The sequence below is a fragment of the Somniosus microcephalus genome, chromosome 32 (assembly GCF_052327205.1).
Source record: "Somniosus microcephalus isolate GS21.2 chromosome 32, FLI_Smic_1.0, whole genome shotgun sequence".
Classification (NCBI taxonomy): domain Eukaryota; kingdom Metazoa; phylum Chordata; class Chondrichthyes; order Squaliformes; family Somniosidae; genus Somniosus; species Somniosus microcephalus.
The window spans coordinates 8,211,294-8,233,970 of record NC_141018.1 but is presented as its reverse complement, the minus strand read 5'-3'; the positions used below and the strand labels follow the sequence as shown (position 1 = coordinate 8,233,970).

General features: G+C 53.4%; 2 protein-coding genes across 2 annotated transcripts in view; both read left to right on the top strand.

The window, feature by feature from the left end:
* The window catches only part of lactb (lactamase, beta), a 124,503-nt gene that overhangs the window by 43,502 nt on the left and 58,324 nt on the right, over positions 1-22,677 (top strand). The gene's annotated exons all lie outside the window — the stretch shown is intronic.
* Positions 13,281-15,309, top strand: LOC147097258 (desmin-like). The gene has a single exon (XM_085972058.1). It carries the CDS (start codon positions 13,594-13,596, stop codon positions 14,623-14,625), a length of 1,032 nt encoding a protein of 343 aa, XP_085828184.1. The 5' UTR covers positions 13,281-13,593; the 3' UTR covers positions 14,626-15,309.

Here is a 22,677-nt window from a genome sequence, read left to right as displayed (position 1 = left end):
TGGTCCAGGGGGAGGTAGGAGGAGGTGTCGGAGAGTTGGCGTTCAGCTTCCGCTAGGTAAAGGTCAGTGCGCCAAACAACAACAGCACCACCCTTGTCAGCGGGTTTAATGACAATGTCAGGGTTGGATCTAAGAGAATGGAGTGCTGCAAGTTCAGAGGGAGGTAGGTTGGAGTGAGTGAGGGGAGCAGAGAAATGGAGACGGCCAATGTCACGGCGGCAGTTAGCAATGAAAAGATCTAGAGAGGGTAAGAGGCCAGGGGGAGGGGTCCAGGTAGAACGGGAATTCTACAAGCGGGAGAAAGGGTCAGTTGTGCGGGGGGGAAGACTCCTGGCCAGAGAAGTGGGCACGGAGACGAAGGCGGCGGAAAAAGAGCTCAACATCGTGCCGAGTTCGAAATTCATTGAGGTGGGGGCGTAAGGGGATGAAGCTCAGGCCTTTGCTGAGGACTGATCGTTCAGGGTCAGAGAGTGGGAGGTCAGAGGGGATAGTGAAAACACGGCAGGGGGTGAGATTGGGAGAAGGGGGGGTCAGAGGAAAGTGAAGGGGAAGAAGGTTCCGGAGGGGCGTTGGTGTCCAAGAGTTGATGAAGCTTGCGATCCTTGACATCGGAAAGGAAGAAGAAAAGTTTTTTGTTGAAGCATCGGATGAGTCGAAGGATGAAATGGAACTGTGGACCCGGACCGAGGATTCCCCTCTACCGTGATTGACACTGCCCTCGACCGTGTCAGTTCTATCTCCCGCACTTCTGCCCTCACCCCTGCCCCTCCCTCCCGGAACCACGATAGGGTTCCCCTTGTCCTCACCTTTCACCCCACCAGCCTCCACATTCAACGGATCATCCTCCGGCATTTCCGCTACCTCCAAAGTGATCCCACCACCAAACGTATCTTCCCTTCCCCTCCCCTTTCAGCATTCCGCAGGGACCGCTCCCTCCGAGACACCCTAGTCCACTCCTCTATCACCCCAAACAGCCCTTCCCCTTCGCCCGGCACCTTCCCGTGCAAGCGGAGGAGATGTAACACCTGCCCCTATACCTCCCCCCTTCCCACTGTCCAGGGCCCCAAACACCCCTTCCAGGTGAAACAGTGATTTACTTGTACTTCTCGCAATCTAGTATACTGTATTCGCTGCTCACGATGCGGTCTCCTCTACATTGGGGAGACCAAACGCAGATTGGGTGACCGCTTTGCGGAACACCTCCGTTCAGTCCGTAAGGGTGACCCCGAGCTTCCGGTCGCCTGTCATTTTAATTCAACGCTCCATTCCCATTCGGACCTCACCATCCTTGGCCTCTTGTATTGTTCCATGGAAGCTCAACGTAAACTCGAGGAACAGCACCTCATCTTCCGATTAGGCACTCTGCAGCCTTCCGGACTCAATATCGAGTTCAACAATTTCAGATCATAACCTCGGCCCCTATTTCATTTTTTCTTGTAATTTTTCCACTCCTTTCCCCCCCCCCCCCTTTCCTTTTGTTTCGCTCTCACACCTGGCAGCTATCCCTTGCCCTGCCAGTACACTTTACACCCAATCTCAGCCTATTACCATCTCGTCTAGCTTCTAACACCTTTCATTGTCTCTTTTTTACTTTTGTTTCTTTTATTAAGTTTTCTCCGATCGCAGCCCTGCCTCCGATCCATCTTTTCTTTCCAGTTTTGAAGAAAGGTTCGACCCGAAACGTCAACTCAAATTTCTGTCCACGGATGTTGCCTGACCTGCTGAGTTTTTCCAGCATTTTCTGTTGTTATTAGGGAGAATTCCCTGCTCTTTTTCGAATAGTGCCATGGGATCTTTTACGTCCACCTGAGAGAGCAGACGGGGCCTCGGTTTAACGTCTCATCTGAAAGACGGCACCTCCGACAGTGCAGCGCTCCCTCAGCACTGCATTAAAATGTCAGTCTGGATTATGTGCTCACGTCTCTGGAGTGGGGCTTGAACCCACAGCCTTCTGACTCAGAGGCGAGAGTGCTGCCCACTGAGCCACGGCTGCCACCCAAGATGGTTTATTGTTTTCTCACATGGTAGCTGTTAATTATGCTTCCATCATCATTCGCACCTCATCTAGAGTCGTCTTTTGTTTCTTAACTTGTCCTATTACCTCCTTTTGCCTCGCACCATCATCCCTTTTGTCAGTCAATCTCTCCTGCCTTCCATCCTATCACAGACCTTCCCTTTGCTCTTTCCTCCACTCCTTCCTGCCCCTGCTTAAAAATCTCTCTCCTCTAACCGTTTCCAGTTCTGACGAAGGGTCCCCGACTCGAAACGTTGACTCTGTTTCTCTCTCCTCGACGCTGCCTGACCTGCTGAGTGTTTCCAGCATTTTGAGTAGTTGTAAGGGCTTGTATCCACACTTCTCTGTTATCCAGTGACCTAGGCCTTGCTCCCAGGGTATTGTCGCCTTTGAACTAGAAGCAATAAGAAAAGACTTGCATTTATATAGCACCTTTCACGACCACCGGACGTCTCAAAGCGCTTTACAACCAATGAAGTGGCGTCACTGTTGTAATGTAGGAAATAGTGATCCAATCATAGTGCTGGGCGGATAATTCCTTTATCCGTTTTAATAACAGATTCAAAAAGCTAGATAGTAATATGTCTGAATTAAATTCATTTATGATTGTTTCATTAATCTTAAGACTTCATAGAGAGCAGTACATGCAGTCCTACATCTAGAAACGTAACGTGTAAAGAATTCCCAGGAAAAATTCCACTTCAACCAGCATGACCTATTCTGCCGCCACCACCCCGGGAATCGTGAGCATCGCTCATTCAAAGCTGTTCATGGCACTTTGCCTTGAAGGTAGTTAACGTTCCTACTGAGTGAAGCTTTGTGTCTCTTTTTTATACCGTTTTAAAAACAAGCTTCCATTGTCCAATTCTTGCTGAGGTTAACTTTGTTGGGTGTTTTATTATCCTTGGGTTATCAGACCTACAATGCAAAGGCATCATGTCCTGGTTAATATCCTGATTTAATAACCGGCTACATTGTCGAAGGTTTTGTCCTTCAGCAACCTTTGCTTTCTATGTTTGCTCTTTGTGAATTATGCCTTTTCTCCAGGGGTGTCACTGTGTTCAAAAGATTTTATCTGGCAACATATAGTTTAAACCAATTCATTCTTACTCATGTGGTTTAACCATAATTGCTACTTCAGCTGTTCTGTATTAAAATAATGTAAAAGAAAAATCTATATCCGTACTCGTGGTAGAGAAGGTGGAGCTACACTTATGGGGAGTGGAGATCCAATTCCAGCGGGGTCAACTCGAGGAGTTTTTCACGCGTGGTGGAGTTTTGGAACCAATGTTTAATTTGGCGGTGGTGGCAGAATAGGTTGTGCTGGTTGAATTTGCTTGCCATTGGCTGAATGGGAATAATCTGGCCCCTGTCGAGGAGCTGACCGAGTCTGGTGATGCCTCTGACATGCCCGGTGTAAAATGCCTCTGGGAGTTCTTCCTTTTACCAGATTGGGGAAAGGACCAATAGGCCATGAGGGATTTTCAGGGAGTTGCAAACTTCAGTCCAGGCAGTTACTATTGCCACTGGTTGTTTCTGGGCATCTGCCAGCTTTCCCTTGGTGCCTACAACAAGCAGGTTGTGTAGGAGGGGTTGGCTGAGAGGCCCTAGTTTCTATGCCTAGCCATTGGTCAATGAGGTCTTAAGCAGTTCCATGCCAGAATTTCTTGGGATTTTTGGGGTTCAAACACTCATCTAATTCCCTTTCAACTGATGTCAGAGTGTCTGGAGGTGAGTTTCCGTGGGTGTTCGCCTGCTGATCCGTTAGAACTTCGACAAAAGAGTAGAAGAAACCCCAGAAAACCGGGTAAGTGGCGTTCACGCAAGGTTTTCAGTTACAGCAGACGCGCAGGAGGATCCCACAGAAATCCCCCACCCCCCGCCGCCGTTTCAATCAGGAAAAGCATTCCATCTGTGTGATTAATTCATTCTGTACAAGGGGAAAAAGAGCAGAAGAGTGAAGAATGTTAATGGGCTAAATTCACGAGAACAGTCTGACCCCTGGAGCCCCCGGCCAGAGAGCACAGTCTGACCCCTGGGGCTCCCGGACAGAGAGCACAGTTTGACCCCTGGGGCTCCCGGACAGAGAGCACAGTCTGACCCTTGGAGCCCCCGGACAGAGAGCACAGTCTGACCCCTGCGGCTCCCGGACAGAGAGCACAGTCTGACCCCTGGGGCTCCCGGACAGAGAGCACAGTCTGACCCCTGGAGCCCCCGGACAGAGAGCACAGTCTGACCCCCTGGGGCTCCCGGACAGAGAGCACAGTCTGACCCCTGGAGCCCCCGGACAGAGAGCACAGTCTGACCCCTGGAGCCCCCGGACAGAGAGCACAGTCTGACCCCTGGAGCCCCCGGACAGAGAGCACAGTCTGACCCCTGGAGCCCCCGGACAGAGAGCACAGTCTGATCCCTGGGGCTCCCGGACAGAGAGCACAGTTTGACCCCTGGGGCTCCCGGACAGAGAGCACAGTCTGACCCCTGGGACTCCGGGACAGAGAGCACAGTCTGACCCCTGGGTCTCCGGGACAGAGAGCACAGTCTGACCCCTGGAGCCCCCGGACAGAGAGCACAGTCTGACCCCTGGGGCTCCCGGACAGAGAGCACAGTCTGACCCCTGGAGCCCCCGGACAGAGAGCACAGTCTGACCCCTGGAGCCCCCGGACAGAGAGCACAGTCTGACCCCTGCGGCTCCCGGACAGAGAGCACAGTCTGACCCCTGGGACTCCGGGACAGAGAGCACAGTCTGACCCCTGGGACTCCCGGACAGAGAGCACAGTCTGACCCCTGGAGCCCCCGGACAGAGAGCACAGTCTGACCCCTGGGGCTCCCGGACAGAGAGCACAGTCTGACCCCTGGGGCTCCCGGACAGAGAGCACAGTCTGATCCCTGGGGCTCCCGGACAGAGAGCACAGTTTGACCCCTGGGGCTCCCGGACAGAGAGCACAGTCTGACCCCTGGGACTCCGGGACAGAGAGCACAGTCTGAACCCTGGGTCTCCGGGACAGAGAGCACAGTCTGACCCCTGGAGCCCCCGGACAGAGAGCACAGTCTGACCCCTGGGACTCCCGGACAGAGAGCACAGTCTGACCCCTGGGACTCCCGGACAGAGAGCACAGTCTGACCCCTGGGGCTCCCGGACAGAGAGCACAGTCTGACCCCTGGGGCTCCCGGACAGAGAGCACAGTCTGACCCCTGGAGCCCCCGGACAGAGAGCACAGTCTGACCCCTGGGGCTCACAGGCAGAGAGCACAGTCTGACCCCTGGAGCCCCCGGACAGAGAGCACAGACTGACCCCTGGGGCTCACAGGCAGAGAGCACAGTCTGACCCCTGGAGCCCCCGGACAGAGAGCACAGTCTGACCCCTGGGGCTCACGGACAGAGAGCACAGTCTGACCCCTGGGGCTCCCGGACAGAGAGCACAGTCTGACCCCTGGAGCCCCCGGACAGAGAGCACAGTCTGACCCCTGGGGCTCACGGACAGAGAGCACAGTCTGACCCCTGGAGCCCCCGGACAGAGAGCACAGACTGACCCCTGGGGCTCACAGGCAGAGAGCACAGTCTGACCCCTGGAGCCCCCGGACAGAGAGCACAGACTGACCCCTGGGGCTCACAGGCAGAGAGCACAGTCTGACCCCTGGAGCCCCCGGACAGAGAGCACAGTCTGACCCCTGGGGCTCCCGAACAGAGAGCACAGTCTGACCCCTGGGGCTCACGGACAGAGAGCACAGTCTGACCCCTGGGGCTCCCGGACAGAGAGCACAGTCTGACCCCTGGGACTCCGGGACAGAGAGCACAGTCTGACCCCTGGGGCTCCCGGACAGAGAGCACAGTCTGACCCCTGTGACTCCGGGACAGAGAGCACAGTCTGACCCCTGGGACTCGGGACAGAGAGCACAGTCTGACCCCTGGGACTGCGGGACAGAGAGCACAGTCTGACACCTGGGGCTCCCGGACAGAGAGCACAGTCTGACCCCTGGGGCTCCCGGACAGAGAGCACAGTCTGACCCCTGGAGCTCACGGACAGAGAGCACAGTCTGACCCCTGGGACTCCGGGACAGAGAGCACAGTCTGACCCCTGGGGCTCCGGGACAGAGAGCACAGTCTGACCCCTGGGGCTCCCGGACAGAGAGCACAGTCTGACCCCTGGGACTCGGGACAGAGAGCACAGTCTGACCCCTGGGACTCCGGGACAGAGAGCACAGTCTGACACCTGGGGCTCCCGGACAGAGAGCACAGTCTGACCCCTGGGGCTCCCGGACAGAGAGCGCACAGTCTGACCCCTGGGGCTCCGGGACAGAGAGCACAGTCTGACCCCTGGGGCTCCCGGACAGAGAGCGCACAGTCTGACCCCTGGGACTCTGGGACAGAGAGAGCACAGTCTGACCCCTGGAGCCCCCGGACAGAGAGCACAGTCTGACCCCTGGAGCCCCCGGACAGAGAGCACAGTCTGACCCCTGGAGCCCCCGGACAGAGAGAGCACAGTCTGACCCCTGGAGCTCCCGGACAGAGAGCACAGTCTGACCCCTGGAGCCCCCGGACAGAGAGAGCACAGTCTGACCCCTGGGGCTCCCGGACAGAGAGCACAGTCTGACCCCTGGGACTCCGGGACAGAGAGCACATTCTGACCCCTGGGACTCCCGGACAGAGAGCACAGTCTGACCCCTGGGACTCCGGGACAGAGAGCACATTCTGACCCCTGGGGCTCATGGACAGAGAGAGCACAGTCTGACCCCTGGGACTCCGGGACAGAGAGCACAGTCTGACCCCTGGAGCCCCCGGACAGAGAGCACAGTCTGACCCCTGGAGCCCCCGGACAGAGAGCACAGTCTGACCCCTGGGGCTCCCGGACAGAGAGCACAGTCTGACCCCTGGGACTCCGGGACAGAGAGCACAGTCTGACCCCTGGGGCTCCCGGACAGAGAGCACAGTCTGACCCCTGGGACTCCGGGACAGAGAGCACAGTCTGACCCCTGGAGCTCCCGGACAGAGAGCACAGTCTGACCCCTGGAGCCCCCGGACAGAGAGCACAGTCTGACCCCTGGGGCTCACGGACAGAGAGCACAGTCTGACCCCTGGAGCTCCCGGACAGAGAGCACAGTCTGACCCCTGGGACTCCCGGACAGAGAGCACAGTCTGACCCCTGGAGCTCCCGGACAGAGAGCGCAGTCTGACCCCTGGGGCTCCGGGACAGAGAGCACAGTCTGACCCCTGGGGCTCATGGACAGAGAGCACAGTCTGACCCCTGGGACTCGGGACAGAGAGCACAGTCTGACCCCTGGGGCTCCCGGACAGAGAGAGCACAGTCTGACCCCTGGGACTCCGGGACAGAGAGCACAGTCTGACCCCTGGGGCTCATGGACAGAGAGCACAGTCTGACCCCTGGGACTCCCGGACAGAGAGCACAGTCTGACCCCTGGAGCTCCCGGACAGAGAGCACAGTCTGACCCCTGGGGCTCCGGGACAGAGAGCACAGTCTGACCCCTGGGGCTCATGGACAGAGAGCACAGTCTGACCCCTGGGACTCGGGACAGAGAGCACAGTCTGACCCCTGGGGCTCCCGGACAGAGAGCACAGTCTGACCCCTGGAGCCCCCGGACAGAGAGCACAGTCTGACCCCTGGGGCTCCCGGACAGAGAGCACAGTCTGACCCCTGGGGCCCCCGGACAGAGAGCACAGTCTGACCCCTGGGGCTCAGGACAGAGAGCACAGTCTGACCTCTGGGGCTCACGGACAGAGAGCACAGTCTGACCCCTGGGGCTCGAGACAGAGAGAGCACAGTCTGACCCCTGGGGCTCGGGACAGAGAGCACAGTCTGACCCCTGGGGCTCCCGGACAGAGAGCACAGTCTGACCCCTGGGACTCCCGGACAGAGAGCACAGTCTGACCCCTGGGTCTCCCGGACAGAGAGCACAGTCTGACCCCTGGGGCTCCCGGACAGAGAGCACAGTCTGACCCCTGGGACTCACGGACAGAGAGCACAGTCTGACCCCTGGGTCTCCCGGACAGAGAGCACAGTCTGACCCATGGGGCTCCCGGACAGAGAGCACAGTCTGACCCCTGGGGCTCCCGGACAGAGAGCACAGTCTGACCCCTGGGACTCCCGGACAGAGAGCACAGTCTGACCCCTGGGGCTCCCAGACAGAGAGCACAGTCTGACCCCTGGGGCTCCCGGACAGAGAGCACAGTCTGACCCCTGGGGCTCCGGGACAGAGAGCACAGTCTGACCCCTGGGGCTCCCGGACAGAGAGCACAGTCTGACCCCTGGGACTCACAGACAGAGAGCACAGTCTGACCCCTGGGACTCACGGACAGAGAGCACAGTCTGACCCCTGGGTCTCCCGGACAGAGAGCACAGTCTGACCCCTGGGACTCCCGGACAGAGAGCACAGTCTGACCCCTGGGACTCACGGACAGAGAGCACAGTCTGACCCCTGGGTCTCCCGGACAGAGAGCACAGTCTGACCCCTGGGGCTCCCGGACAGGGAGCACAGTCTGACCCCTGGGACTCACGGACAGAGAGCACAGTCTGACCCCTGGGTCTCCCGGACAGAGAGCACAGTCTGACCCATGGGGCTCCCGGACAGAGAGCACAGTCTGACCCCTGGGGCTCCCGGACAGAGAGCACAGTCTGACCCCTGGGACTCCCGGACAGAGAGCACAGTCTGACCCCTGGGGCTCCCAGACAGAGAGCACAGTCTGACCCCTGGGGCTCCCGGACAGAGAGTACAGTCTGACCCCTGGAGCCCCCGGACAGAGAGCGCAGTCTGACCCCTGGGGCTCCCGGACAGAGAGCACAGTCTGACCCCTGGAGCCCCCGGACAGAGAGCACAGTCTGACCCCTGGGGCTCCCGGACAGAGAGCACAGTCTGACCCCTGGGTCTCCGGGACAGAGAGCACAGTGTGACCCCTGGGACTCCGGGACAGAGAGCACAGTCTGACCCCTGGAGCTCCCGGACAGAGAGCACAGTCTGACCCCTGGGGCTCCCGGACAGAGAGCACAGTCTGACCCCTGGGGCTCGGGACAGAGAGCACAGTCTGACCCCTGGGGCTCACGGACAGAGAGCACAGTCTGACCCCTGGGGCTCCCGGACAGAGAGCACAGTCTGACCCCTGGGGCTCATGGACAGAGAGCACAGTCTGACCCCTGGGGCTCCCGGACAGAGAGCACAGTCTGACCCCTGGGACTCCCGGACAGAGAGCACAGTCTGACCCCTGGGGCTCCCGGACAGAGAGCACAGTCTGACCCCTGGGGCTCCCGGACAGAGAGCACAGTCTGACCCCTGGGGCTCCCGGACAGAGAGCACAGTTTGACCCCTGGGGCTCACGGACAGAGAGCACAGTTTGACACCTGGGGCTCACGGACAGAGAGCACAGTCTGACCCCTGGGGCTCACGGACAGAGAGCACAGTTTGACCCCTGGGGCTCACGGACAGAGAGCACAGTCTGACCCCTGGGGCTCATGGACAGAGAGCACAGTCTGACCCCTGGGTCTCCGGGACAGAGAGCACAGTCTGACCCCTGGGTCTCCCAGACAGAGAGCACAGTCTGACCCCTGGGGCTCCGGGACAGAGAGCACAGTCTGACACCTGGGGCTCCGGGACAGAGAGCACAGTCTGACCCCTGGGGCTCCCGGACAGAGAGCACAGTCTGACCCCTGGGGCTCCCGGACAGAGAGCACAGTCTGACCCCTGGGGCTCCCGGACAGAGAGCACAGTCTGACCCCTGGGGCTCGGGACAGAGAGCACAGTCTGACCCCTGGGGCTCACGGACAGAGAGCACAGTCTGACCCCTGGGGCTCCCGGACAGAGAGCACAGTCTGACCCCTGGGGCTCATGGACAGAGAGCACAGTCTGACCCCTGGGGCTCCCGGACAGAGAGCACAGTCTGACCCCTGGGACTCCCAGACAGAGAGCACAGTCTGACCCCTGGGGCTCCCGGACAGAGAGCACAGTCTGACCCCTGGGGCTCCCGGACAGAGAGCACAGTCTGACCCCTGGGGCTCCCGGACAGAGAGCACAGTTTGACCCCTGGGGCTCACGGACAGAGAGCACAGTTTGACACCTGGGGCTCACGGACAGAGAGCACAGTCTGACCCCTGGGGCTCACGGACAGAGAGCACAGTTTGACACCTGGGGCTCACGGACAGAGAGCACAGTCTGACCCCTGGGGCTCATAGAAACATAGATGATAGGAGCAGGAGTCGGCCATTCGGCCCCTCGAGCCTGTTCCGCCATTTAATGAGATCATCGCTGATCATCCAAATTCAGCACCCTGTCCCTGCTTTCTCCCCATATCCCTTCATCCCTTTAGCCTTAAGAAATATATCCAACTCCTTCTTGAACATATTTAATGAATTGGCCTCCACTGCCTTCTGTGGTAGAGAATTCCACAGGTTCACCACTCTCTGGGTGAAGAAATTCCTCCTCATCTCTGTCCTAAATGGCTTACCCCCCTTATCCTTAGACTGTGACCCCTGGTTCTGGACTCCCCCGCCATCGGGAACATCCTTCCTCTATCTAGTTTGTCTAGTCCTGTTAGAATTTTATAAGTTTCAATGAGATCCCCTCTCATTCTTCTAAACTATAGTGAAAATAAGCCTAATCGACCCAATCTCTCCTCATACGTCATTCCTGCCATCCCAGGTATCAATCTGGTGAATCTTCGTTGCACTCCCTCCATGGCAAGAACATCCTTCCTCAGATAAGGCGACCAAAACTGCACACAATACTCAAGGTGTGGTCTCACCAAGGCCCTGTACAACTGCAGCAAGACATCCTTGCTCCTGTACTCACTGTGAGTGAGTGTCTGGGGAGATGAGGGAGAGAGTGAGAGGGCGGGTGGGGAGAGGATAGAGAGAGTGTGTGGAGAGAGTGAGAGGGCGGGTGGAGAGTGTGAGAGGGCGGGTGGGGAGAGGATAGAGAGAGTGTGTGGAGAGAGTGAGAGGGCGGGTGGGGAGAGGATAGAGAGAGTGTGTGGAGAGAGTGAGAGGGCGGGTGGGGAGAGGATGGAGAGTGAGAGTGTGGGTGGGGAGAGGATGGAGAGAGTGTGTGGAGAGAGTGAGAGGGCGGGTGGGGAGAGGATGGAGAGTGTGTGTGGAGAGAGTGAGAGTGTGGGCGGGGAGAGGATAGAGAGAGTGTGTGGAGAGAGTGAGAGTGGGTGGGGAGAGGATAGAGAGAGTGTGTGGAGAGAGTGAGAGGGCGGGTGGGGAGAGGATAGAGAGAGTGTGGAGAGAGTGAGAGTGTGGGTGGGGAGAGGATAGAGAGAGTGTGTGGAGAGAGTGAGAGGGCGGGTGGGGAGAGGATGGAGAGAGTGTGTGTGGTGAGAGTGTGGGTGGGGAGAGGATGGAGAGTGTGTGTGGAGAGAGTGAGTGTGGGTGGGGAGAGGATAGAGAGAGTGTGTGGAGAGAGTGAGAGTGTGGGTGGGGAGAGGATAGAGAGAGTGTGTGGAGAGAGTGAGAGTGTGGGTGGGGAGAGGATAGAGAGAGTGTGTGTGGAGAGAGTGAGAGTGTGGGTGGGAAGAGGATAGAGAGAGTGTGTGTGGAGAGAGTGAGAGTGTGGGTGGGGAGAGGATGGAGAGAGTGTGTGTGGAGAGAGTGAGAGGGCGGGTGGGGAGAGGATAGAGTGTGTGGAGAGAGTGAGAGGGTGGGTGGGGAGAGGATGGAGAGAGTGTGTGTGGAGAGAGTGAGAGGGCGGGTGGGGAGAGGATAGAGGGTGGGTGGGGAGAGGATAGAGAGAGTGTGTGGAGAGAGTGAGAGGGCGGGTGGGGAGAGGATGGAGAGAGTGAGGATGGAGTGTGTGTGGAGAGAGTGAGGATGGAGTGTGTGTGGAGAGAGGGAGAGTGAGAGGGTGGGTAGGGAGAGTGAGAGGGTGGGTAGGGAGAGTGAGAGGGTGGGTAGGGAGAGTGAGAGGGTGGGTAGGGAGAGTGAGAGGGTGGGTAGGGAGAGTGAGAGGGTGGGTAGGGAGAGTGAGAGGGTGGGTAGGGAGAGTGAGAGGGTGGGTAGGGAGAGTGAGAGGGTGGGTAGGGAGAGTGAGAGGGTGGGTAGGGAGAGTGAGAGGGTGGGTAGGGAGAGTGAGAGGGTGGGTAGGGAGAGTGAGAGGGTGGGTAGGGAGAGTGAGAGGGTGGGTAGGGAGAGTGAGAGGGTGGGTGGGGAGAGAGTGAGAGGGTGGGTGGGGAGAGAGTGAGAGGGTGGGTGGGGAAGAGAGTGAGAGGGTGGGTGGGGAGAGAGTGAGAGGGTGGGTGGGGAGAGAGTGAGAGGGTGGGTGGGGAGAGAGTGAGAGGGTGGGTGGGGAGAGAGTGAGAGGGTGGGTGGGGAGAGAGTGAGAGGGTGGGTGGGGAGAGAGTGAGAGGGTGGGTGGGGAGAGAGTGAGTGAGAGGGTGTGTGGAGAGCGGGTGGGGCGCCGTGTTGCCGGTCCCAAGGGCGGCGGGCGGGCGGTTGTGGAGATGATGGAGGGAGAGTGTGTGGAGAGAGTGAGAGGGCGGTTGTGGAGATGATGGAGGGAGAGTGTGTGGAGAGAGTGAGAGGGCGGTTGTGGAGATGATGGAGGGAGAGTGTGTGTGGAGAGAGTGAGAGGGCGGTTGTGGAGATGATGGAGGGAGAGTGTGTGTGGAGAGAGTGAGAGGGCGGTTGTGGAGATGATGGAGGGAGAGTGTGTGTGGAGAGAGTGAGAGGGCGGTTGTGGAGATGATGGAGGGAGAGTGTGTGTGGAGAGAGTGAGAGGGCGGTTGTGGAGATGATGGAGAGAGTGTGTGTGCGGAGAGTGTGTGGAGAGAGGAGCGGGCGGGCGGTTGTGGAGATGATGGAGGGAGAGAGTAGAGAGGGCGGGTGTGGAGATGATGGATGGAGAGTGTGTGTGGAGAGAGGAGCTGGCGGGCGGTTGTGGAGATGATGGAGGGAGAGTGTGTGGAGAGAGGAGCTCGCGGGCCGGCGTGGAGATGATGGAGGGAGTGAGTGGAGAGGAGCTCGCGGGCCGGCGGGCGGGTGTGGAGATGATGGGGGGAGTGAGTGGAGGGCGGGCGGGGAGAGGAGCTCGCGGGCGGTTGTGGAGATGATGGAGGGAGAGTGTGCGGGGAGAGGCGCTCGCGGGCCGGCGGGCGGGTGTGGAGATGATGGAGGGAGAGAGTGTGTGTGGAGAGAGGAGCTCGCGGGCGGTTGTGGAGATGATGGAGGGAGAGTGTGTGGAGAGAGGAGCTCGCGGGCCGGCGGGCGGGTGTGGAGATGATGGAGGGAGAGAGTGTGGAGAGAGGAGCTCGCGGGCCGGCGGGCGGGTGTGGAGATGATGGAGGGAGAGTGTGTGGAGAGAGGAGCTCGCGGGCCGGCGGGCGGGTGTGGAGATGATGGAGGGAGAGAGTGTGTGTGGAGAGAGGAGCTCGCGGGCCGGCGGGCGGGCGGTTGGCTCTCCCCGCGCGGGCGGGCGGTTTGATTTGAATGTTTCCCGCCGCGGGTTCCCCGGCCAACGGCTCTGGCAGCAGCCTAACGGCGGTCACTGGGTCAGCTGGTCAGCGGGCTGCGGTGTGACTTCGGCCCTTTCTCTCTCTCCCCATCCCATCCCCGCCGGCGCCTCACCACTCCCCGAGAAGACATGTTTTCGGCCTCCAGGACCTCGTCGCCGGGCGCGGCGGCCAGCCCCTGTCAGGAGCGGCAGGCCGAGGTGGCCAGCTCGGAGATGTCGGAGAAGGACCTGCAGGACGGCATGCAAGAGGGCAAGGAGCAGATCAAGGAGCTGAACGAGCGCTTCGCCAAGTACATCAACAACACGGTCATCAACCTCCAGCGCAAGAACAAGGAGCTGCTGGCCGAGCTCAAGAAGCTGGAGAAGGAGGAGTTCAACGCGGTGGAGAAGGTCTACCAGAAGGACTACCAGGACTTCCAGGCCAGGGTGGACGAGATCCAGAACGAGCTGGTGCTCCTCAAGCTGGAGAAGGACAAGCTCAAGTGCAGGCTGGAGAAGGAATGCCAGCTGAAGAGGGAGTACGACCGCGACTTCCAGGACCTGAAGAAGCGATACGAGGACTCGGGCGCCGTGCTGGACAAGATCCAGTGCCAGTTCAGGCAGCTGGAGGCCCAGCTGGCCCAGCTCAGGCTGGTGCGCGACCAGGAGCGCATCTACTGGCAGCAGAAGCTGGACAACCTGCAGAACCTGGACCAGGTGGAGAACACCACGCTGGACCTGGAGCAGGCCCTGCGCAGCATGCGCCAGGAGTACGAGCAGATGGCCCGCCGCAACAAGGAGGAGCTGCAGCGCTACCGCCACAAGTTCGAGGAGAACAGCATCCCCCTGCAGAAGATCAAGAAGGAGACCGAGTGCTACCGCAGCACCATGACCGACCTGCGGCTGCGGGACGAGATGCACAAGAGCCACCTGCAGGAGAAGGAGCGGGAGATCAACCGGATCAAGGAGTACAATAAGGCGCTGGAGAAGAAGATCGAGGCGCACACGGCCGACTTTCAGACTCTGGTCACGGTTAAGAATGGGCTGGAGCAAGAGCTGTCCGGCTACAAGAGCCTTTTGAATCAAGTGGAGAAGAAGTCGAGGGACTATTCCTCTCCACCTTGCCTAACAGCTCCTCCCTCCAAAGCTGCGGCAGAAGAGCTCAACAAGATGTGGTGTTAGTGCACTTAAGGACATTCACAGTTACAACATATGAGGCATACTTTTATACACTGATTTTATTTTGAACTTTATAGACAATACTTAAACGACCCTTTAAATTAGATGACAGTAATCTGAGTATTTCATTAATAACTGCCAACTCTGTCATCAGGCACAGCAATTCAATGTGCTGATTATTTTTGGAAATTCATTGTAACCTTTACTTTTAATTATTTGTGCTTGGTAAAGATGCATTGAGATGCCTCCATTTAGATATAAAAAATTCTTAGAATGTCAGTAATATGGAACATGTTGTAAGAACAGACTTGTTTTTGTTCAAACCAGCCCAACTATAGTCACAATTCAAACTCGATGGATGAACTATTGGTCACACAGCTCTATATGCAAATACAGCCTTTCAGTTAATAAGTTACAAATAGCTTTCCTAGTTGTAATTTCATCAAGCTAGTTGGTGTCATTAATTTAGTTTCATTTTTTCTAAGAGTATTTGGCATGCGTACAATTTGTTTTGTCAATCAGAGGCCTATACTGTAATAGTTTGCAAACATATAACGATACCATTTTAGGCTTTCAGGTATCCTTTTCATTCAAACAAGTGTGGAAAAAGTAAAGTTTGATCATTAAATATGTGTAACAGATGTTAACTTTAGTCCTATTTTCCTCATTAAACCACATCATAAACTATGTCGAGAGTGATATTTTATGATGAAATTCAAAAAGTGTGTCGGTCACTATGTAGAAATGTTTGATACTGGTTTAGATCCCCACACTGACATTTACTATAACATTGAAATGGGGGAAAAATAGATATTTAGCGAGAAAGTACAGTATGTTCCTTTACAGGTTCTGGATTAGTTTGTCCGTTGTGTTCTGCCCCTAGGGCAGGTCCTAACTGCAGTTTCACACGGGAGATTCATGAGCCACTTACTAGGGAAGAGGAGCTGAGGTGACTTCCGTTGCCTTCCTCGCGGTTTTAATCTTCGGAGTACCTCCTCCTAGGTGGGCTGCAACCAAGGCTAAAGAGCCCCACCTACCCTATATGATGGGGATGGGAGGGGGCACCCATCGATGCAAGCACCCCCGCTGGATGTCAACCCAGTATTCAGAGCTGGTGCTCGTCGGGGCTATCTGGGGTGAGGTCCGAACCCAACCCTTCTGACTCAGACGGGAACGCTGCCACCAAGCCAGAGGTCACTCTGTCATTGGCCTGAGTAAGACCTTGAAAACATTTGTGCAATATACCTCATTGTTGTACCAGTTGATTGAAACAGTGCTGTATTGCAGGGCTATACTTTCCTGCAGGTACAGTACTCGAGTGACCTGGGCAACTTCTGTTTTTCTCAGCAACAAGAAACATAGAAGATAGGAGCAAGAGTAGGCCATTCGGCCCCTCGAGCCTGTTCCGCCATTTAATGAGATCATGGCTGATCATCCAAATTCAGTACCCTGTCCCTGCTTTCTCCCCATATCCCTTGATCCCTTTAGCCTTATTAAATATATTCAAGGAGTTAGATATATTTCTTAAGTTGGCCTCAACTGCCTTCTGATGTAGAGAATTCCACAGGTTCACCACTCTCTGGGTGAAGAAATTCCTCCTCATCTCTGTCCTAAATGGCTTACCCCTTATCCTTAAGACTGTGACCCCTGGTTCTGGACTCACCCGCCATCGGGAACATCCTTCCTGCATCTAGTCTGTCCAGTCCTGTTAGAATTTTATAAGTTTCAATGAGGTCCCCTCTCATTCTTCTAAACTCTCGCGAATATAAGCCCAATCGACCCAAACTCTCTTCATACGTCATTCCTGACATCCCAGGTATCAGTCTGGTGAATCTTCGCTGCACTCCATCCATGGCAAGAACATCCTTCCTCAGATAAGGTGACTAAAACTGCACATAATACTCAAGGTGTGGTCTCACCAAGGCCCTGTACAACTGCAGCAAGACATCCTTGTTCCTGTGCTCGAATCCTCTCGCTATGAAGGCCAACATACCATTTGCCTTCTTAACCGCCTGCTGCACCTGCATGCTTACCTTCAGCGACTGGTGCACAAGGACCTCAGGCTTAAGCTGCAGAAAATCACATGGGTAAAAGCACATAGAGGGCGATTCATAACACTTAAAGAAATGAAAGGCCTTAAAGTTAGGACAGTTTAATTTTTCCTTTTGTAAACCTATACATCTTTTGAAAAGCTTCAGCCCAGTTTTTCTTAAGGCCACTGTCAATTTATGCACTGGAAAAATGTGCTTCTTTTATCATGTAGTTTTCATTTGCCTCCCGACAGCTGTGAATTAAAACTAAGTGTACAGTGCTAAAATAGAATCACAAAAAAAAATTGTATTGACCAAAGTTGTTAAAAACGTACTTGAAATGAGAAATGAAGTGTGTGGGGAGATGAAATCATATCTTTTGGCTTTGGATACACAGTTTTACTTTCACTCAGACTTCATATTTCGCATGCGTATCTCTATTTCCCAGACTTGCCAATTTCCCTGTGTGATTCTGGCAACAGAATGCTAAGAATAGAGTGAGATTAACAGGAGAATAGGTAGGAGGTTTCCTCGACACCTTCTAACAGGAGCTCCAAGTAACAATTGCTATAAAGGCTCCCTTCATTTAATCTACTGCAGCACTGACCTGTGTATCATTACACGGAAACGAGCAAGATTACAAGTGTAAAAAGGGTGAGCGGAGAGGAAAGATGAGAATTTTTTTGAAAACCATACAGTTTAGAGAGAAGGTGAAGAGGAGACGTCATCAAATTCTTAAAGTATGTAGCGATAAAGTGAAACCAGAATATTACTAAAAGCTAGTCTGGCCAGATGACATTTCAAATGGTGAAAAATGAATTTAAATTCTAAAAGTTATTACTCAATGGGTGATAAACATTTGGAATACTCTACTCCCTTATCTAGCAAATTATTCCCATTGTTTATCATCTTTTAAGTTCAGTACAATGGGATAGAAGGCTGGATTAGAGTTCAAAGAAAGAAAGACTTGCATTTATAAAGCGCCTTTCACAGCCAGTTAAGTACTTTTGAAGTGTAGTCCTGTTGTAATATAGGAAATGCGACAGCCAATTTGCACACAGCAAGATCCCACAAACAGCAATGTGATAATGAGCAGATCATCTGTTTTAGTGATTTTGGTTGAGGGATAAATATTGGCCCCAGGACACAGGAGAGAACTCCCCTGCTCTCCTTCGAAATAGTGCCATGGGATGTTTTGTGTCCACCTGAGAGAGCAGACAGGGCCTCGGTTTAACGTCTCATCCAAAAGACGGATTCAAGCTCATAGTGTGTTTTCAGTCCAAACTACACCTCCAGCATGCAGAATGCAAGCCAAACCTTTACTGGTGAACAACAGAATATAGTTCTATACGTGCTGCTGTATGGCTACTCAAATTGCATAGCTGCTCCACACCACACACCCATATTCATACAGCTCTACAGGAACTATAAAAAAAAGTAAAAGATTGGCACACAATTAAAAAATCGACCATCTTTTTCAACACCATGATATATTCATAATTATTATAATATCCTAGTGATTGAATTGGTTCTATCAGCACTGCTCCAGCAAAGCATCATCTAGCCAGGTGTAACAACTTGCTAACATCGAAAAATGTCTCAAGGCACTTCACAGAGGCGTAATCGAAAAATGAATGGTGAGCCAAAGGAAGCTTAAGTCAAATAGGTGGGTTTTAAGGAAGCTTTTAAAGGTGGAGAGGGATGGGGTTTGTGTGTGTGTGGGGAGGGGCTGTGGTGTTAGGAAGGGAATTCTGGAGCGTGGGGCCGCGCAGTTGGTGGGCTTTATGATGGAGACAATATGGAATCTGAAGCTCAGCTTGGAGTCAAATAGAACGCTGAGATCGCAAGCAGTTTGGTTCAAGCTGAGACTGTGGATGGGGATGAAATTGGTGGCAAAGGCATGAAGTTTATAGGGAAGAGGGATTTGTTTCAAAAACAACAACAACTTGTATTTATATAGCACCTTTAACGTAGTAAAACGTCCCAAGGCGCTTCACAGGAGTGTTATAGGACAAAAAATTGACACCGAGCCACATAAGAAATTAGGGCACATGACCAAAAGCTTGGTCAAAGAGGTAGGTTTTAAGGAGCGGCTTAAAGGAGGAAAGAGAGGTTTAGTTCCAGAACTTAGGGCCCAGGCAACAGAAGGCACGGCCACCAACGATTGAGCGATTATAATCGGGGATCCTCAAGAGGGCAGAATTTGAGTAGCGCAGATATCTTTGGGGGCGGGGGGTTGTGGGGCTGAAGGAGATTACAGAGATAGGGAACGGCGAGGCCATGGAGGGATTTGAAATCAAGGATGAGAATTTTGAAATGGAGGCGTTGCATAACCGGGAGCCAATGTAGGTCAGCAAGCACAGCGGTGATGGGTGAACAGGACTTGGTGCGAGTTAGGACACAGGCAGCCGAGTTTTGGATCACCTCAAGTTTACTTAGGATGTGGGAGGCCGGCCAGGAGTGTGTTGGAATAGTCAAGTCTAGAGGTAACAAAGGTATGGATGAGGGTTTCAGCAGCAGATGAGCTGAGGCAAGGGTGGAGACGGGCGATGTTACGGAGGTAGAAATAGGCGGTCTTATTATGCCACGGCTATGTCGGAAGTTCATTTCAGGGTCAAATATGACATCAAGGTTGCGAACAGTGGTTCAACCTCAGACAGATGCTAGGGAACGGAGTTTGTGGCAGGGCCCAAAGACAATGGCTTCGGTCTTCCCAATATTTAATTGGAGAAAATTTCTGCTCATCCAGTACTGGATGTCGGACAAGCAGTCTGACAATTTAGAGACAGTGGAGGGGTCGAGAGAAGAAGTGAGGTAGAGCTGGGTGTCGTCAGCGTACATGCGGAAATTGATGCCGTGTTTTTGGATGATGTCGCCAAGGGGCAGCATATTGATGAGAAATAGGAGGGGGCCAAGGATAGATCCTGGGGGGACCCCAGAGGTAACGATGCGGGAGTGGGAAGAGAAGCCGTTGCAGGTGATTTTCTGGCTGCGATTAGATAGATAAGAATGAACCAGGCGAGTGCAGTCCCGCCCAGCTGGACGATGGTGGAGAGGCGTTGGAGGAGGATGGAGTGGTCAACCGTGTCAAAGGCTGCAGACAGGTCGAGAAGGACGAGGAGGGATAGCTTACCTTTGTCACAGTCACAAAGCATGTCATTTGTGACTTTGATGAGAGCCGTTTCGGTACTTGCTGGACCTGCATGCTAACTTTTTGTGTTTCATGCACAAGGGACCCCCAGGTCCCTCTGAACTGTAGTATTTTGTAATCTCTCTCCATTTAAATAATTTGCTTTTTTATTTTTCCTGCCACAGTGTATAACTTCGCACTTTCCCACATTATACTCCATCTGCCAAATGTTTGCCCACTCACTTAGCCTGTCTATATCACTTTGCAGATTCTTTGAGTCCTCTGCACAACTTGTTTTCCCACCCATTTTTGTATCATTCGCAAACTTGGCTACATTACACTCGGTCCCTTCATCCAAGTCATTAATATAGATTGTAAATAGTTGAAGCCCCAGCCCCGATCCCTGTGGCACCCCACTAGTTACCGTTTGCCAACCGGAAAATGACCCATTTATCCCGACTCTCTGCTTTCTGTTAGTTAGCCAATTCTCTATCCATGCTAATATATTACCCCCAATTCCGTGAGCTCTTATGCAGTAATCTTTTATGTGGCACCTTATCGAATGCCTTCTGGAAATCCAAATACACCACATCCACTGGTTCACCTTTGTCCACCCTGCTCGTTACCTCCTCAAAGAACTCCAGCAAGTTTGTTAAACATGATTTCCCTTTCATAAAACTATGCTGACTTTGCTTGACTGCATTATGATTTTCCAAATGCCCTGCTACTGCTTCCTTAATGACTCCAGCATTTTCCCAACGACAGATGTTAGGCTAACTGGTCTATAGTTTCCTGCTTTCTGTCTCCCTCCTTTCTTAAATAGGGGTGTTACATTAGCAGTTTTCCAATCCGCTGGGACCTCTCCAGAGTCCAGGGAATTTTGGCATATTACAACCGATGCATCCACTATCTCTGCAGCCACTTCTTTTCAGACCCTGGGATGCAGGCCATCTGGTCCAGGGGACTTGTCATCTTTTAGTCCCATTATTTTACCGAGTACTATTTCCTTAGTGATGGTGATTGTCTTTAGTTCTCCCCTCCCTGTGACCCCTTGATTATCCATTATTGGGATGTTGTTAGTGTCTTCTACAGTAAAGACAGATACGAAATATTTGTTCAGAGTCTCTGCCATTTCCCCGTTCCCCATTATTAATTCCCCAGTCTCATCCTCTAAGGGACCAACGTTTACTTTAGCTACCCTCTTCCTTTTTATATACCTGTAGAAGCTCTTACTATCTTTAATGTTTCTTGCCAGTTTACTCTCATAATTCATCTTCTCTCTCATTACTTTTTTAGTCATCCTTTGCTGATTTTTAAAAGTTTCCCAATCCTCTGGTCTCCCACCAATCTCGGCAATATTGTATGCCTTCGTTTTCAATTTGATACCATCCTTTACTTCCTTAGTTAGCCACGGATGATGCTCCCTTCTCTTAAAATCTTTCTTTCTCACTGGAATATATTTTTGTTGAGAGTTATGAAATATCTCCTTAAATGTCCACTACTGCATTTCAACTGTCTTACCCTTTAATTTATTTTTGCAGTCTACTTTAGCCAGTTCTGCCCTCATGCCATTGTAATTGCCTTTGTTTAAGATCAGGATACTGGTTTGAGACACGACTTTCTCACCCTCCAACTGAATTTGAAATTCAACCATGCTATGATCACTGTTTCCTAGAGGATCCTTTACTATGAGATCATTTATTAATTCTGTCTCATTAGACAGTACCAGATCCAAGATAGCCTGCTCCCTGGTTGGTTCCATTACATACTGTTCTAGGAAATCATCCCAGATGCACTCTATGAATTCCTCCTCAAGGCTACCAAGGCCAATTTGATTTGTCCAATCAATATGGAGATTAAAATCACCCATGATTATTACCGTACCTTTTTTACAGGCCTCCATTATTTGTTGATTTATACTCTGTCCAACAGTATTGCTGTTTTTCGGGGGCCTGTAGACTACGCCCACCAGAGACATTTTCCCTTTATTACTTTTTATCCCCACCCAAACCGATTCTACATCTTGATCTTCTGAGCCAATATCACTTCTCACCACTGCACTGATCCCATCCTTTACCAACAAAGCCACCCCACCCCCCTTTCCTTTCTGTCTATCCTTCTGAATTGTCAAATACCCTGGAATATTCAGTTCCCAGCCCTGGTCGCCTTGCAACCACATCTCTGTAATGGTTATCAGATCATACCCATTTGTATCTGTGCCGTCAACTCATCTATCTTGTTACGAATGCTGCGTGCATTCAGATATAGAGCTTTAAACTTTGTCTTTTTACCATTTCTCCTTGTTTTAGCCCCATTTTCTGTTGCACTCTTATTTTTAAACATTCTGTCCCTTCCTGTCACACTCTGGTTATTATTTCCCCCAATCTTTATCCTGCTCTATTGCTTTCTCATTTCTCAATGACTTTTTAAATTCCCACTCACCTGGATCCTCCCCCCCCACTATTTAGTTTAAAGCCCTCTCTACAGCCCTAGTTATTCGATTCACCAGGACTCTAGCCCCAGCATGGTTCAAGTGAAGCCCGTCCAAACGGAACAGCTCCCTCTTATCCCAGTACCCCACAAATTGAAACCCATTTCTCCCACACCAGTCTTTGAGCCACTCGTTCATTTCTCTGATCTTATTTACCCTATGCAAATTCGCTCGTGGCTCAGGTCGTAATCCAGAGATTATTACCTTTGTGGTTCTGCTCTTTAATTTAGCCCCTAGCTGGTCATACTCTCTCAGCAGAACCTCTTTCTTTGTCCTACCTATGTCATTGGTGCCTACGTGGACCACGACAACTGGATCCTTCCCCTCCCACTCCAAGTTTCTCTCCAGCCCAGAGGAGATGTCCTTAACCCTGGCACCTCCCATCTATAGCCCAGTAATGCTGA

Excerpts from the sequence above, each read along its gene's own strand:
- LOC147097258 (XM_085972058.1), top strand. The coding sequence starts at position 13,594 with ATGTTTTCGGCCTCCAGGACCTCGTCGCCGGGCGCGGCGGCCAGCCCC.